General features: G+C 57.7%; 2 protein-coding genes across 3 annotated transcripts in view; both read right to left on the bottom strand.

Annotated features, from left to right (window-relative positions):
• Positions 1-2,238: 2,238 nt before the first annotated feature.
• LOC121665235 (transforming growth factor beta activator LRRC32-like) lies at positions 2,239-8,534 on the bottom strand. Of its 2 annotated transcripts, none has more exons than XM_042029226.1 (2): positions 8,212-8,534; positions 2,239-6,889 (listed from the first exon to the last, which is right to left on the bottom strand). In XM_042029226.1, the coding sequence occupies exons 1-2, from the start codon at positions 8,377-8,379 to the stop codon at positions 4,946-4,948; spliced, it is 2,112 nt and encodes a 703-aa protein (XP_041885160.1). In that variant the 5' UTR covers positions 8,380-8,534; the 3' UTR covers positions 2,239-4,945. The 2 variants fall into 2 exon arrangements, with proteins under 2 accessions (XP_041885160.1, XP_041885159.1); XM_042029225.1 differs by having other exon boundaries at positions 7,437-8,304.
• Positions 8,535-11,339: 2,805 nt separating this feature from the next.
• Positions 11,340-12,871, bottom strand: part of EDA (ectodysplasin A) — a 30,252-nt gene continuing 28,720 nt past the window's right edge. Inside the window, exon 8 of the mRNA XM_042029369.1 lies at positions 11,340-12,590. Within this exon, the coding sequence (XP_041885303.1) occupies positions 12,339-12,590 (252 nt within the window). The 3' untranslated portion in view covers positions 11,340-12,338. The remainder of the gene's footprint in view (positions 12,591-12,871) is intronic.

Here is a 12,871-nt window from a genome sequence, read left to right as displayed (position 1 = left end):
CTTAGTCCCACCCCATCCCTTCCTTTGGGATGGGAGCTCACCCTGGGGACTGGGCAAGGGGAGCAGTGCCAGAACACTGTGGAACTGTGCCCCGATGCCACAGGCTGCCACCTCCCACCAGAGGTATTTTTACCAATCCCTCTTCACAGGAAAGTTTTGCAATGACTGAGTAGTAGGAAAAACACAAACCCTTCCTTTTAAAGCAAAGCCAGCCCTCCTTTGAACGTCAATTCCTCTTTTTAGATCAATCCTTGGAACAACCGGAGGGTGAGTGCTAAAAATACCCCTTCCTTCCCCTCCCAGGCTGGGCTGGCTCTGTGGGAAGGAGGGAGGCAGGAGGGGATTCCCAGCCCAGGAGAGGCTTCCCTTCCTCAGCTGGGGCTTCACTGGCAGCAGGGAGACCAAAGGAGCCAGGAGAACATTGGGAAAGGTCCCTTCCACCTGCCTGGTGTTGGCCATCCTGGGGACACAGGGAGGGGACAGCTCCAGGAGGGGCTCAAGGGGCAGAGCTGGTGCTGGGTCGGAGCTCCTGGCATGAGGCTTTAGTGGAGGAACAGCAAAGGATGGCCAAAGGTTGGTGTCCCTCACTCCTGGGACTCGGACAGGGGCCAAAGCAAACACCGGTGAGTGGTTTGTGACCCGTGTGAGCACACGGTGTCCCCATGCACCATCCCAACTCCCCATGGCCTGTGGCTCCCAGGCTCAGACAGGGCTCCAGAGACCTTCCAGGGGTTCCCCTACCACCAAAGTGTCCCTGCAGAACCCAGTGACCTCGGCTCCCCACCCTCACCTACCGACCGACCCCGTGAGGAGCCACATCCTTTGCGTGGAGGCTGTGCCAGTGTGGTGACAGTGACGCAGGGGGTGGTGGCACGTGGTCATGTGGCACTGACGTCCCAGCTCCTGCCACAGCCCAGGGGCTGGGGGTGAGATTCCTGCTGCTGGTGGACACTGGGAGCATCCCGTTCCCTCTGGAGCCTGGGGACAGTGGGACAATCACCCTGGGTGGCAGGAGCCTGTCCTGCTGTGGAGCTCTGCTTTCCTTCAGGGACACCGTCCCCTTCCTCTTTCCAGAGCAGAGCACAGGACAGGTACTGGGAACAGGCTGGGGGTGGCAGGGACCTGATCCTGCAGAGCCACCTCCCAGTGTCACCTGTCCCCACAGCCACACAGAGTCCCAAATCTGGGAGCAGGGCCAGCGGATCTGCTCCTGCTGTGAGGATACAACACGAGGTGACACTTGCCTGTGACAGAGCTGCCCGTGCCCCCGGCAGTGTCCCCTTGCAGGCAGCCCAGGCACAGCTGGGAGCGAGGATCCAGCTGCAGAACATGTGGCAGCATCTGTTCCCCCCCAGCCCGGGGAGGTGACACTGCAGGGCTCTGCAAGGCCGGGCGGACCCGGGGGAACACGTTCCCCATCTGCCACAGCCCGAGGCGCCTCGGGATGGAGGTCCCAGCGCGGCCAGAGGCCCTGGAGAGGAGGAAAAGTGTCATGAACGACACGCCCGGCCTTGCCCCCGGGCTGGGAAGAGCTGCCAGGGGAGCTGTGCCAGTCACGGAGTCGCTGTGGCAGGGAGGGATAATGGGAAGCAGCCCTGCGGATGGGAGGGACACAGGGTGGTGTCCTGGAGGTGCCACCAGCCTCCCAAAGCCACAAAGAAAGCGCCACACTCACCAGGAGCACATCCCAGGCAGCCAGAACATGGCACGAGGACGGGCCTTGATGAGATCCAAAGGATTTGGGACTGGGCACTGCATCAATATGGGGGAAAAGAAAAGAAATGGTACCTCCAGCAGCCCTCTGGAAGGGGATGTACCTTCTGCTGGGTGAAAGGAAGCCTTATCTTCCTTATCTTATCAGCATGGGGGAGGTCTGGGTTAATTGAGGCTCTGTCTGAACACAGAGGAGGAGAAAGGGCTCTCCTCGCTCTGCCATGCTGGGGTGGCCTGAGGAGAGAGATAGGCCAGGCACTTCCCAGGATATCCTTCAGCTCCTGCAGCACATGAAGCTCTGGATCATGTCCAGGGAGTAAAAAAGAAGAGAAAGGGGAAAAGAAGCACTGTTGTAATTGAAGTGAGTTGAGGGAAGGTAATTTCCGCCCGGGTTAGTGAAACGACTCGGTGGAAATTTCTGATAAAAATCTATTCTTCTTTGAAAATGCAGATCCAGAGAAATGTGAAGGCTTTCCACTGGAAAGAATGAGTTTTGCTGGATTTCTCAACCAGTTCTCTAGAAAATTTGTCAATGGTCACAACATTTTAATCACTGCTGCTTTTTTTGTCAGACCAAAATTTACACTCCCGCCACCCTCCAGCCTGACATGAAAATGCAACATTTTTGGCATCGCCACTTTATTTGTTCAAAATTTAATATTCTACAGATCTTCTGCCCTCCTTTTGGATCAAGAAAACACTGGAGATGCCAAGACATGCCTGGGATAGGGAAACCATTTCGCCTAAAGCACGGGAAGCTCCGGATGAGGAGCAGCGCAGAACTCAGGACAGACCCCGGATTTCTCTTGGCCTCGTGCTGGTTCTGGGGACACAAATGTGCTTTCGTGCCACCTCGTTGTCCCCTAGGCCAACACAGGCTCACCCCATGCCCTGCTGCTGGCCAAGCTGTTCCTGGGGCTGGGAGAAGGGGACATTGCCCTCGGATTCAATTCTTGGCAAATCCATGCAACCACAACCTGGAATCCCGTTTTTCTTTGAGCTGGGAAAGCACACGGACATCAACAACAGTGATAACCCAACACCATTGCCCTGGCTCATTTTCCACACCTTCACAGCCCCTCCTTGGTCTGGGAAGTTCCACCGCTTCCCCCCTTACCCTGGGCTTTACACAATCCTTAGGGTTGGAAAAATCCTCTAAGATCGAGTCCAGTTATTAGGGAGCCTTTTCTGTGGGGAGAAATCAGCCCCAGGATTCTCCTCCCTCTATTTTTAGTACCTTTTTCAGCAGATGCTTCAATCCCCAGAGAAACTTGCGGATCAGCAGCTGCTGTCCCCAAGTGCCACTGCCCCGAAGGGGTCAACCCCCGCCAGCTGCTGCTCCGCGGGGACACGACACTGGATAAACACGGCTGGGGACACTCAGGATGCCCGAGGCAGCGCCTGGCACCGAGTGCCGGCAGCACATGGTGTCCCTGAGCACCCGGTGGTACGTGGTGTCCCCGCCCGTCCCCAGCTCCGAGCCTAACGCGAGGAAGATGCCGGTGGGAGCGGCAGCACAAAGGGCAGGACATCTCCTGGTGACACGAGTGGGAAGCTCGGCCTGGGGAGGGGTTAAACGAGGAGCAGAGGCCACAGAAACGCACCAGAAACACCCAGTGAAGGCACTTTGGGCCCTGAAGTGTCCCTGCAATGTCACCGAGTGCTGGGGCAGGAGGCTGGCACGGCATCAGGGATGTGCTGAGCTCATCCACCTGCTGTCCCAGCACTTGGGGGGCACTGAAAAAGCAAATCCCTGCCCCAGGGACAGTCTGAGCTCACCTGGGGACACTGGGACAGCAGGTTCCTGCCCCAGGGAGCTCAGGTGCCACCCGAGGACAGGGGACACAGTGCTGGGGAGAAGCCCCAGGTGGGCACAGCAGCTCCTGGGACACTCCATGCCCAGAGCCCAGCTGGCTGCAGCTCCCCAGGGACGGCAGCTGCGGACAGCACTGGGGACGGAGCCGGCAGGGGTGGAAATGTGGGGGCCACCAAAGTCACCATGGGTCCTGGAGCTGGGTGCCCAGCAAAGGACAGGAAGCTGAAGCCCTGACATATCTGACACCAAAAATGCCCTATTTGCTTCCCAGTAAAACCATGATAAGCTTGAAAGAAAAAAAAAAAAGGAAGAAAATGAAGTAATTGGGATTTTAAGTAACTTCCAAACCCTTTTGTTCCCACAGCTCCAACCCACCAGGTGTGTGTGGAGGTGACTGGGCCCAGCTGGGGACTTCCGAGGCGGAACCAAATGGATGTGAAACGCTAGAGTTCACTGCAGCCTCAGTTTTATACTTCCTGGAGCTGGCCCAGCCCTTCAGGTGCTCCCACTCTACCCTGGGAAGCTGGACAGGTCACTCAAGGGACAGATGGACAACACCACACAGTGACAATCCCACTCAACACCTCCTCTTGCTGCCTTCCCGAGCTGGGGTCTGAGCCCCTGGATCATCTCTGGCTTTGGGGGGTGTTCAGAGGGTGCCAAATCCATCCAGGACCACAACTTGGGCAGCACTGACCCCGTGCTGGGACCAGCTGCCTCTGCCACTGTCACTTCGGGGGTCCTGGCACTGAGGGTGGGACATCTTGCGCCAGCCAGGGACAGCACAGACTCCCACTTGTCCCATTCCCGCTGTCCCAGTGCGTGAGGACAGGGTGGAATTCCTCCCAGCATCTGCAGCAGGGAAAGGCAGCAGAGAGATGGGCAGAGTCCCAGAGATCCCCCCCTCCCTTCCCCAGCACTGTGAGCCACCACCAAGCACCATTCCCATTCCCACTCTCATTCCCATTTCCTGGCTGCTTCTTCCTGGAAAAGGGAATGCTTCAGGAGCAGCAGCAGGGATTTAGTATAGCTATTAAACCTTCTTAAAGGGGCTACCGGGCAAGCTGGGAAACAGCCAGGTGGCCCCAATGGAGACAATTCCCATCCAGCTGAGCGTGATGTGGAGGAAGGCGGGTGATCAGTGCAGCCAGCCCAGGGCTTGGCTTCTTGTGCTGAGTGATGGGAATGTGTGATGGCACCCCAAATCCCATGTTTAACTCCTGGCAGGGATCAGAGGGGATGGGGGAATCTCCCTTCCGGAGAAGGGGAGGTGGCTCAGAGCCCAGCACCCTCCACGCTCCCGCCACTGGGTTCGCAAATCCTGCAGGTACCAGTGAGACCTAAACCACAATAATATTATTAATATTAATATTATTAATAATAATTAGAGTTCTGACCCAGGGCTGCAGGTCTGGGCTACACTTTGGTGACGCTGTCAGGTGGCCTCTCCTCGGCTGGTCCCTCTCCTTTGGGATGGGGCTGGGAGACTCCCACCCTGTTGCTCCCGAGTCCTGCACATTCCGGAGCCTTCTGCCCTTTCCTCAGGAGGCAGAAAGCCCAAGCACCGAGGAGGGAAAGGCCCATCAGGGCCACGAGCAGAGCCAGGGAGGCAGTGCCCTTGGGCTGGGGACAGATCCAGTGGGGAGTGCCGGTGATCCTGGCTGAGATATTCTGGCCGTGCTCCTGGAAGGCACAGCAAGCTTGGGGCAGGTCCAGCACGGCCACGCTGGCGGCACGGAGCGCATCCAGCCAGCCCAGCGAGCAGCAGCTCCAGGGGTTCCCCGCCACGGACACGGCCCTCAGGCTGTGGGACCAGCTCCCGAGCTTTCCCAAGGTCTGCAGGTTGTTATCCCGAATGTCCAGGCTCTCCAGCGGGGAGCAGGAAAGCCCCGAGGGCAGCAGGTTCAGGCGGTTGCCCGACAGGTCCAGCACTCGGAGCGTGCCCAGGCAGGGCAGCACTGCCTGGCTCTCGTCCATCAGGTTGTCCCTCAGAGAGAGCTCCTGCAGGGACAGCTCCAAGCCCCCCAGCGCTCCCGTGGGTATGGACAAGTCCCTGTTTCCTGACAGGTCCAGGGAATGCAGCAGGGTCTGGTTGAAGGCGTAGGGCTGCAGCCTGGAGATGTTGTTCTTGGACAGGCTCAGGTGCTTCAAGTGAGGCACGTTGTAGAAGGGGGTGCAGGTGTCTCCGGGGGCTGACGTGTGAGAATCCACTCCCAAATCCCTTCCCTGGTCACTCACCTGGCTCTCACAAGGCTGAAGGCTGTTGGAGCCCAGATCCATGGATTCCAGGTGAGGCAGGGAATCGAAGAACCAGCGTGGCAGCACGCGGAGGGCGTTGCTGTGGAGGTCCAGCGAGCGCACGGACAGCTCCGTGCCATTGGAGACAAACTCCCTGACCACATCCCGGAGACAGTTCCTCGCCAGGCTGAGGCTGTGCAGGGTGCCCAGGCTGTGGAAGAAGGAAAATGGGAACAGCTCCAGGCGGTTGTTGCTGAGATCCAGGTCAGCCACGTGTGGCAGAGCGGCCGTGGGATGCACGGTCCTGTTGAACCTCTGCATCTCCTTGTAGAGCAGGACAAACTCCCTGGGATGGGGTGAGCCTGGGAGCAGGGAAGCAATGAGGTTGTTGGAGAGGTTTAAGTGTGTGAGATCATGGGCTTTGGGGAGCTCTGGGAACGAGAGGAGTCTGTTATGGCTCAAGTCGAGCATTCGGAGCAGGTAGGGCTGCGCTCCCTCCTCGGAGGAGAACAGCTCCAGGGCGTTGTGGCTGAGGTTTAAAACTCGCAGCTGTGTGAGGCTGAAGCCAGAGATACAGTGCAGGGAATTCAAAGCCAAGTTCAGCACCTCCAGCTCTTCCAGAGGCTCGAAAGCTCCCTCCTGGATCTCCATGATGTAGTTGTTGCTGAGGTCGAGCTGGCGCAGCCGCGGTGAGCTCCGGAAGGTCCCTGCCAGCAGCTTGGTCATCGTGTTCCCGGAGAGATCCAGCACCCTCAGGCTGGTGAGGTTGCTGATGTACCAGCTGGCCATGTGGCTCTCCAGGTTATTCACAGACAGGTCCAGGACCTCTATATTCCTGAGCAGATGGAAAGCTTCCCCGTTAGCCAAGTAATTCCGGTCCAGGTGGTTCGATCCCAGGAGGAGCGAGTGCAGCCGAGGCAGCCGAGCCAGGGCGGTGGCTGACACAGCTTCCAGCTGGTTGAAGCACACATCCAGGTACTCCAGCTGCCCAAATCCTGGCATGGTGCTGCCTGACAGGTTTTGAATGAAGTTGTTGGAGAGTTCAAGGTACTTAATTCCTTGGCCAAGCTCCTTGGGAAACTTCCGTAGGCCAACTCCTTTGCAAGACACCTTCATGGGGCTCTGTGGAGAGACAGGAAAGGTGGGAATGAGGGGGGGCTACAAGCCACAGCTCCAGGTGAGCCAGCAGCTGGCCAAGATGGGCACGAGAAGCGGGAATGAGCACTGCTCCCCCTTCCCAAGCCCAGCTGGTCCAGAGCATCCCTGTTTAGGCAGAGCAAGGGTGCTGTGTGGGCTCCACCTTTCCTCTCGCCCTGGTTTCCTCTGGAGCTGGGAACCTGGATGGGGAGCAGCTGATTTCTTTCTGGGGTGACAGAAACCTGCTGTTCCCCATCCAGGCTCCCAACTGCCTCACCAACATCCACGGGAATCCCTGCACTCCATCCTCTGAGCACCTCAGGCACGGCAGGGATCTGGGAGCATCTGGATGTAGGGGACCACCTCAAAGGAGCTCGAAGGCAGGAAAACAGAGGAAAAGCTGGGAAAGTTAAAGAGATGGAGGCTGGAGGGAGGTGAGAGCCACAGGGAGGAGATCCAGGGGGATGCTGGCAGCCCCAGCCACGCTGCTGGAGCCATCCCAGCCCAGGTGCTCCTTGGAAAACAGCCTTACCTGCTGGCACAGCGCGGGGCTGGGCCTCGCCTCCGGGCTAGCCCCGGCTCTGAGGATGGCCGAGAGCAGCCAGAGCAGGAAACATCCCCGAGCAGCCCAGAGCATGTTGGGCTGCGGGCGCCGCCAGCCCCGTCCCGCTCCTGCGGCGTCGCTGGCAGGCTGGGCAGGAGCCAGGCTCTGTATAAATAGGCTCCAGGATGGGATGGGGGAAGGAGATAAGGCATGTGGGTGTTCGTAGCTACGGAAGTGGGAAAAGAAAGACATCAGCTCGCAGAGGGGGAAAAAACGGCACAAAGCCACAGGGAAGGGAAAGAGAAACGGCGGGATGGGGAGGAGGCAGCTCAGGTGACCGGCCGGACCCGCTGTGACATCAAATGCCAGCAGGCAGAGGTGGCACGTAGGAAAGCTGAGAGGGTTTGGGGGAGTTTCCCTGTGCCAGGGACAGGCTGTGCCAGCTCCCGGGACACCAGGGGCAGCTGGCGAGGGCTCTGCAGCCATCCTGAGCCAGGGACAGCTCCTGTTTGTGGGATCACCTGACTGTCACACCCGGGCGGTGGCATTCCCTCCCCATCCCAGCACAGCCCAGCCGAGGGGACTCTGCCCCTCTCGGGAAACAACAGCTTCCCAGGGCTCGGCGCCCCTTCCCAGCGGGATGCGCAGAGCTGGAATTCCCCTCCTCCTCCTCCTGCTCCTCTCCCTCCCCAGGGGTCTGCGGTGTGCAAGCGCTGGGCTCCGCGCTGCCACACCCCGTGCCCCACCTGGGCTGCCGGCTCACCTCCTCGCCCAGGGCAGGAACCAGAAGGGAACTGTCCCTGCGGCAGCTCCAGGTGGGATCTGTGCACCCGGAGCTATGCCCCACCCACAGAGACTTTTTTTTGTGGTGGCATCTCCTGGTCCTTGTGCCGCCTAGTGCTGACACACTCCTTGGGGACACGCCCCTCATGCTTCACGGGGCACTCTCCAAAATGCACAATTTGGGTTTTTTTGGCTCAGTGTGGCCAATTCCATGTGATGGAGCGACTCAGGCTGCTGAGGGGTTGTCCAAGGATGTGAAGTTTCAGCCATGGAGCTCATGCTCTAATCCTGGAGGTGTCTGGCAGGAAAAAAATAATATATAGACATAAAATACATAAATAAATAAATACAGATTATATATATATAGAGAGAGAGAGAGAGAGAGACACAGTTACACATCTGGAATGTTACCCCTCACCCTCTGACAGCTGGCGTGGTGGGGGACACTTTGTCACCTCAGGATGTGGCTCAGCCTCGGGCTGGCCGGGTGTCCCCAGCATTCGGGGCAGGCAGGACAGCGGTGACAGCCCAGGGACAGCGTTTTGGGCTGATGCCCCGCGGTGCCGGGCTGCAGCTGTGCACACACAGCACATCTGTGCAGATGTGAGCTCCTGCCAGGGAAACACCGACCTCTGGATGACCCCCCCGGCCCTCCCGAAAGCGGAACCGGCCCCGGGGGCGCTCCAGCCCCGGCATGTCCGGCCCTGCCACGCCCGGGGAACCCCGGCCTGTCCCCCTGCACCCCAACTGCTGGGCATGGGGCTGCGCGGTGACACAGCCCCTGTCAGCAGCTGAAAGTCCCTGATTTGGATCAGGGACTTCTGCAGAGAATCCCTGGGCATTTGCATCCCGAGGCTGTGAACTCCCTTCGCGGGAGCACCGGGCGTGAATCGGACCCGGCAAACACCGAGAGGCTTTTCTTGGATCACGGTAACGGCAGAGTGAACCACACGGCCTGAACAGGGAGAGATCTGCTCTGAAACCAGCTCTCCTGTGCTTCCTGGCCTTCCTGCCCTCCACGCTGGCTCCCAGGGCTCCAGCAGGATCTGTTGGAGAGATTCCCTGTTCCCCCCGAGGCTTTTGTGGGAGAGGTCTCCAAAGGATGTGAGGAACGAGTAGCAGGACTGAGGTGTGGAGGGAGCAGGGACAGAACCACCCACCCAGGTCACATCCCTACCACGGGTGATGGGCTCCAGCCTGGGTGTTCGGGAGCAGAAGGATACCTGGTTATCCAAGCCCACGGGATCTGCCCTTCCTCCAGTGCATTCCCAGGGCATTGGGAAGGTGACTCCTGACTGTCCCTGATGAGGGGACAGTGCCTCTCCCACCCCTGAAGGATGGAGCTGTCCCCTCGCAAAGCACAGCCAATGCTCTGCTGTGCCCATACAGACCTTCCATGGGAGCTCCTGGTGTGGCTGGGAAAGGACATCCCACTGGGAACACTGAGAGCAGGAAAAAGCTGGATTTGCCAAGGCCACCTGCAGCCAGCTTTTCTCTGCTCTCCAGCTCCAATTCCATGTCTCCAACTCACACTTCGGTTAGTGTGAGCACCAGAAAAAGCCTGTTAACACATTCCATCGAGGAATTGCTCCCTCCTCCATCCCAAGCATGCACCAGAGGGAACTTCCATGCAGGAATTGCTCTCTCCTGCTCTCCTCCAATATCCTGAGCACACACCAGAGGGGACAGCAACACTCCAGCCTTTTACAGATCCTGCCAGCGGGGGACGAGGAATGCAAACTCCACGTTATTCATGGCTGCCCCCAGCCTTGCTGCTCAGGCCTGTTCTAAAGCGATCCTGTTAACGATTTGCTTCGTGTTCTCACTGCACACAGTTGTCCGGCTTCATTCTTGTCACAGGAACATGTCCCTCTTAATCCATTTGAAAGGAAAGAAAACCACAGAGCCCAGTGAAGAGCCCCCAAGGCTCTTGCCCGTCCCACATGTCGAGGCTGAAGGGAGGAGAAGCCACTAAAAAGGCAGAGCAGCCCATTTGTCACGCAGTTGTTTCCCGAAGCGCACGGCTCCTGTGAATAGCGAGGCCGTGGCCAACGCCGCTGCCCCGAGGAATTTTTGTCTCCCAAGAACTGTGCAACACTTGGCAAGGGACACCACTCGCTAGGGGTGGAGCCAGGAATGCTCCAGGCAGGGTGGACCCTCCGTGGCCACAGCACAGCGCTGGGACACGTCCCTCCCACACCCTGCAGGTGACCATGAGCCACCCCTGCATGGAGCCATCCCCGAGATCCTGGAATCACAGGACTGGGCTGGGAGGGATCTTAGGGATCAAACAGTTCCACCCCCTGCCATGGGCAGGGACACCTCCCACTGTCCCAGTTTGCTCCAAGCTCCATCCAACCCGGCCTTGGACACTTCCAGGGATCCAGGGGCAGCCACAGCTTCTCTGGGCACCCTGTGCCAGGGCCTCACCACCCTCACAGGGAGGAATTCCTTCCCAATATCCCATCTAACCCTGCCCTGTGGCAGTGGGAAGCCATTCCCTCTTGTCCTGTCACTCCAGGCCCTTGTCCCAAGTCTCCAGCTCTCTCCAGCTCTCCTGCAGCCCCTTCAGGCACTGAGGTCCCCAAAACCTTCCCTGCTTCTGGCTGAAGGTGCCACTTCGGGACTTGTCCCGTTTCCACACAGGCTGCAACTTCACTCCCCTCTTGAAAGCACAAACAGGCTCTGGAAAGAAACACAGGGAAACAAAACCCAACCAAGCCGAGCAAGTGTGAGCCAAGGGCTGACACAACAGAGCAATTTGTGCCTCTGCCTCAGCTTCAGAGCATCTTATGGCTTTAGGTCTCCCCAGCTGAGGGGAGGTAACGGGACAGAGTTGCTCAAGAAGCCAAAAGAAACAATAGTGTCCCAGCTCCTCTATTAGTCACCAGAAATCGAGTTATGACTAGACTCAGCAGGGCTCAGAGAAAAGAAAAAGTGGTGACTTCATGCTGGACCAGATTTTAAAATCCCATTTTTTTTCCTTTGCTAAAGTCTCCATCACCACTTATTTTAGGTAGGAGGGTGCCAAAAGGAAAGAGGTGGGGGGCGGAAGGCTAAAAACCACATCTAAAAGCAGGACAGTTGCTATTAAAACAGAAAAAAAAATTTCCTGTTTGAATATTTTATTCTTAAACATAACAAACTTCCTCCGAGTGTTGTCACAAGTACTTGTGGCTGCTCTACGTGGCCCGGTGAAGCCTGTAGAAATGTGTTCTGGTTTGCAAAATATTAATTAAAAAGAACAAAACAAACCCCCCCCCCCAAAAAAAACCAAAACAAAAAAACAACCAAAAAACCAAAACCAAAATACCCCCAGCCCAACTCAACTTGCTGTAACAGCAGCAGTACTTGCAGGCAGCCCCCGCTGGGGCAAGGTTACCTCTGGGATAAGGGCAGGAGCTGAAAGGAGCAGAGGCCTGGACCCGGGAATCGGCGTTTTCTTTGGGATTTGGTGGTTTCTGGAATGTGGAGGCAGTTTGCTATCTGCTAAGCCTGCTCTAGTTATTCCTCTTCCTCTCGCACTTCCTGCTTTTGCTTCCAAGCTCTAGGTCGAGGCACTTCTCCTCCTCCTCCTGAGGATGAATGTAAACACCACTGACCCTGTCTCACCCAGCTCCCCTCGCCCCCGGCCCTTCCAGCTCCCCCTGGGAAGGCAGGAAGCCACAACCCCTTCCTGGCTGTCGTTAGCGTGCACAAGCAGGAGCCTGGCTGGGATTTTGGGACAGGAGTCCGTGTCCTCCCACTCCCGCCTGGGATGCTCTCGCCAGTGCAACATCCGAGCAGAGCCCCCAGCTCTCCCACCAAGCCTCGTGTGAAGGTCACAGAGCAGAGTATCAGTGCAGTAATACTTGAAATACTGAGACAAGGCACACCCAACAGCCTTTCCTCCTCACAACGCTCTCCCCACCAGCGTTTCGGTTTGATCCGAGTCTCCCCGCGAGTCACAGAGGACAGTTGTGCTTCCTGCATTCACATATAGGAATAAATAGCTCTGGATCAGTTTCCTTTATGGCCGGATTACAGAACCCCTGAAATACTGATACGCTTTATGAACAGCAGCACTGTGCAGTTCCGTGGGTATCCCTGGCCACGCCAAGTTCCTCTCTAGGATGCCGGTGCATCTCCCAGGCGGATGGCCCCAAAGAAAGTCGTGTGCTTGCTCATGTTGATGGAGATGTCAGCGTGCACCATCTTCACGGCGATCTTCTGCCTGGCTTTGAGCAGGCACACCCCGGCCGTGTAGCAGGTGTTGAAGTTGGTCTTGCCGGTCTCGATGCTCCGAGTGCATTGCAGAAAGGGCTTCTCGTCCACCACCACCTCGTAGCTGGCGAAATCAGTGAAGTTGATGTAGTAGACCTGATGTGGGGCAGGGAGAAGAAAGGCGTCAGGGATGGGATTGGGGTGTGGGGAGCAAGTGCAGCGTCCTGGGGGTGTGTGCAGCCCCTCCTAGCCCCAACACCTGCACTCACAGGCGACTTGTGCGAGGCAGGAAGAGCCCCAAGCTCACCAGGAACTTCTTTTATTCCGTTTCAGATTGACCCAAGCATGCAAAACCCCCTGAATCCATGTGCCTAAGGCTGAGCTACCATCCTGCTGACTCCAGGGAAGGGACGCACCTGCACAGAGCCATGCAGGGC

Source organism: Corvus kubaryi, unplaced genomic scaffold, assembly GCF_017639235.1.
Source record: "Corvus kubaryi isolate FWS band 111438036 unplaced genomic scaffold, C.kubaryi_AGA036_p1.0 37322, whole genome shotgun sequence".
NCBI classification, from domain to species: Eukaryota; Metazoa; Chordata; class Aves; order Passeriformes; family Corvidae; genus Corvus; species Corvus kubaryi.
This window is presented reverse-complemented; position numbering and strand designations above follow the sequence as displayed.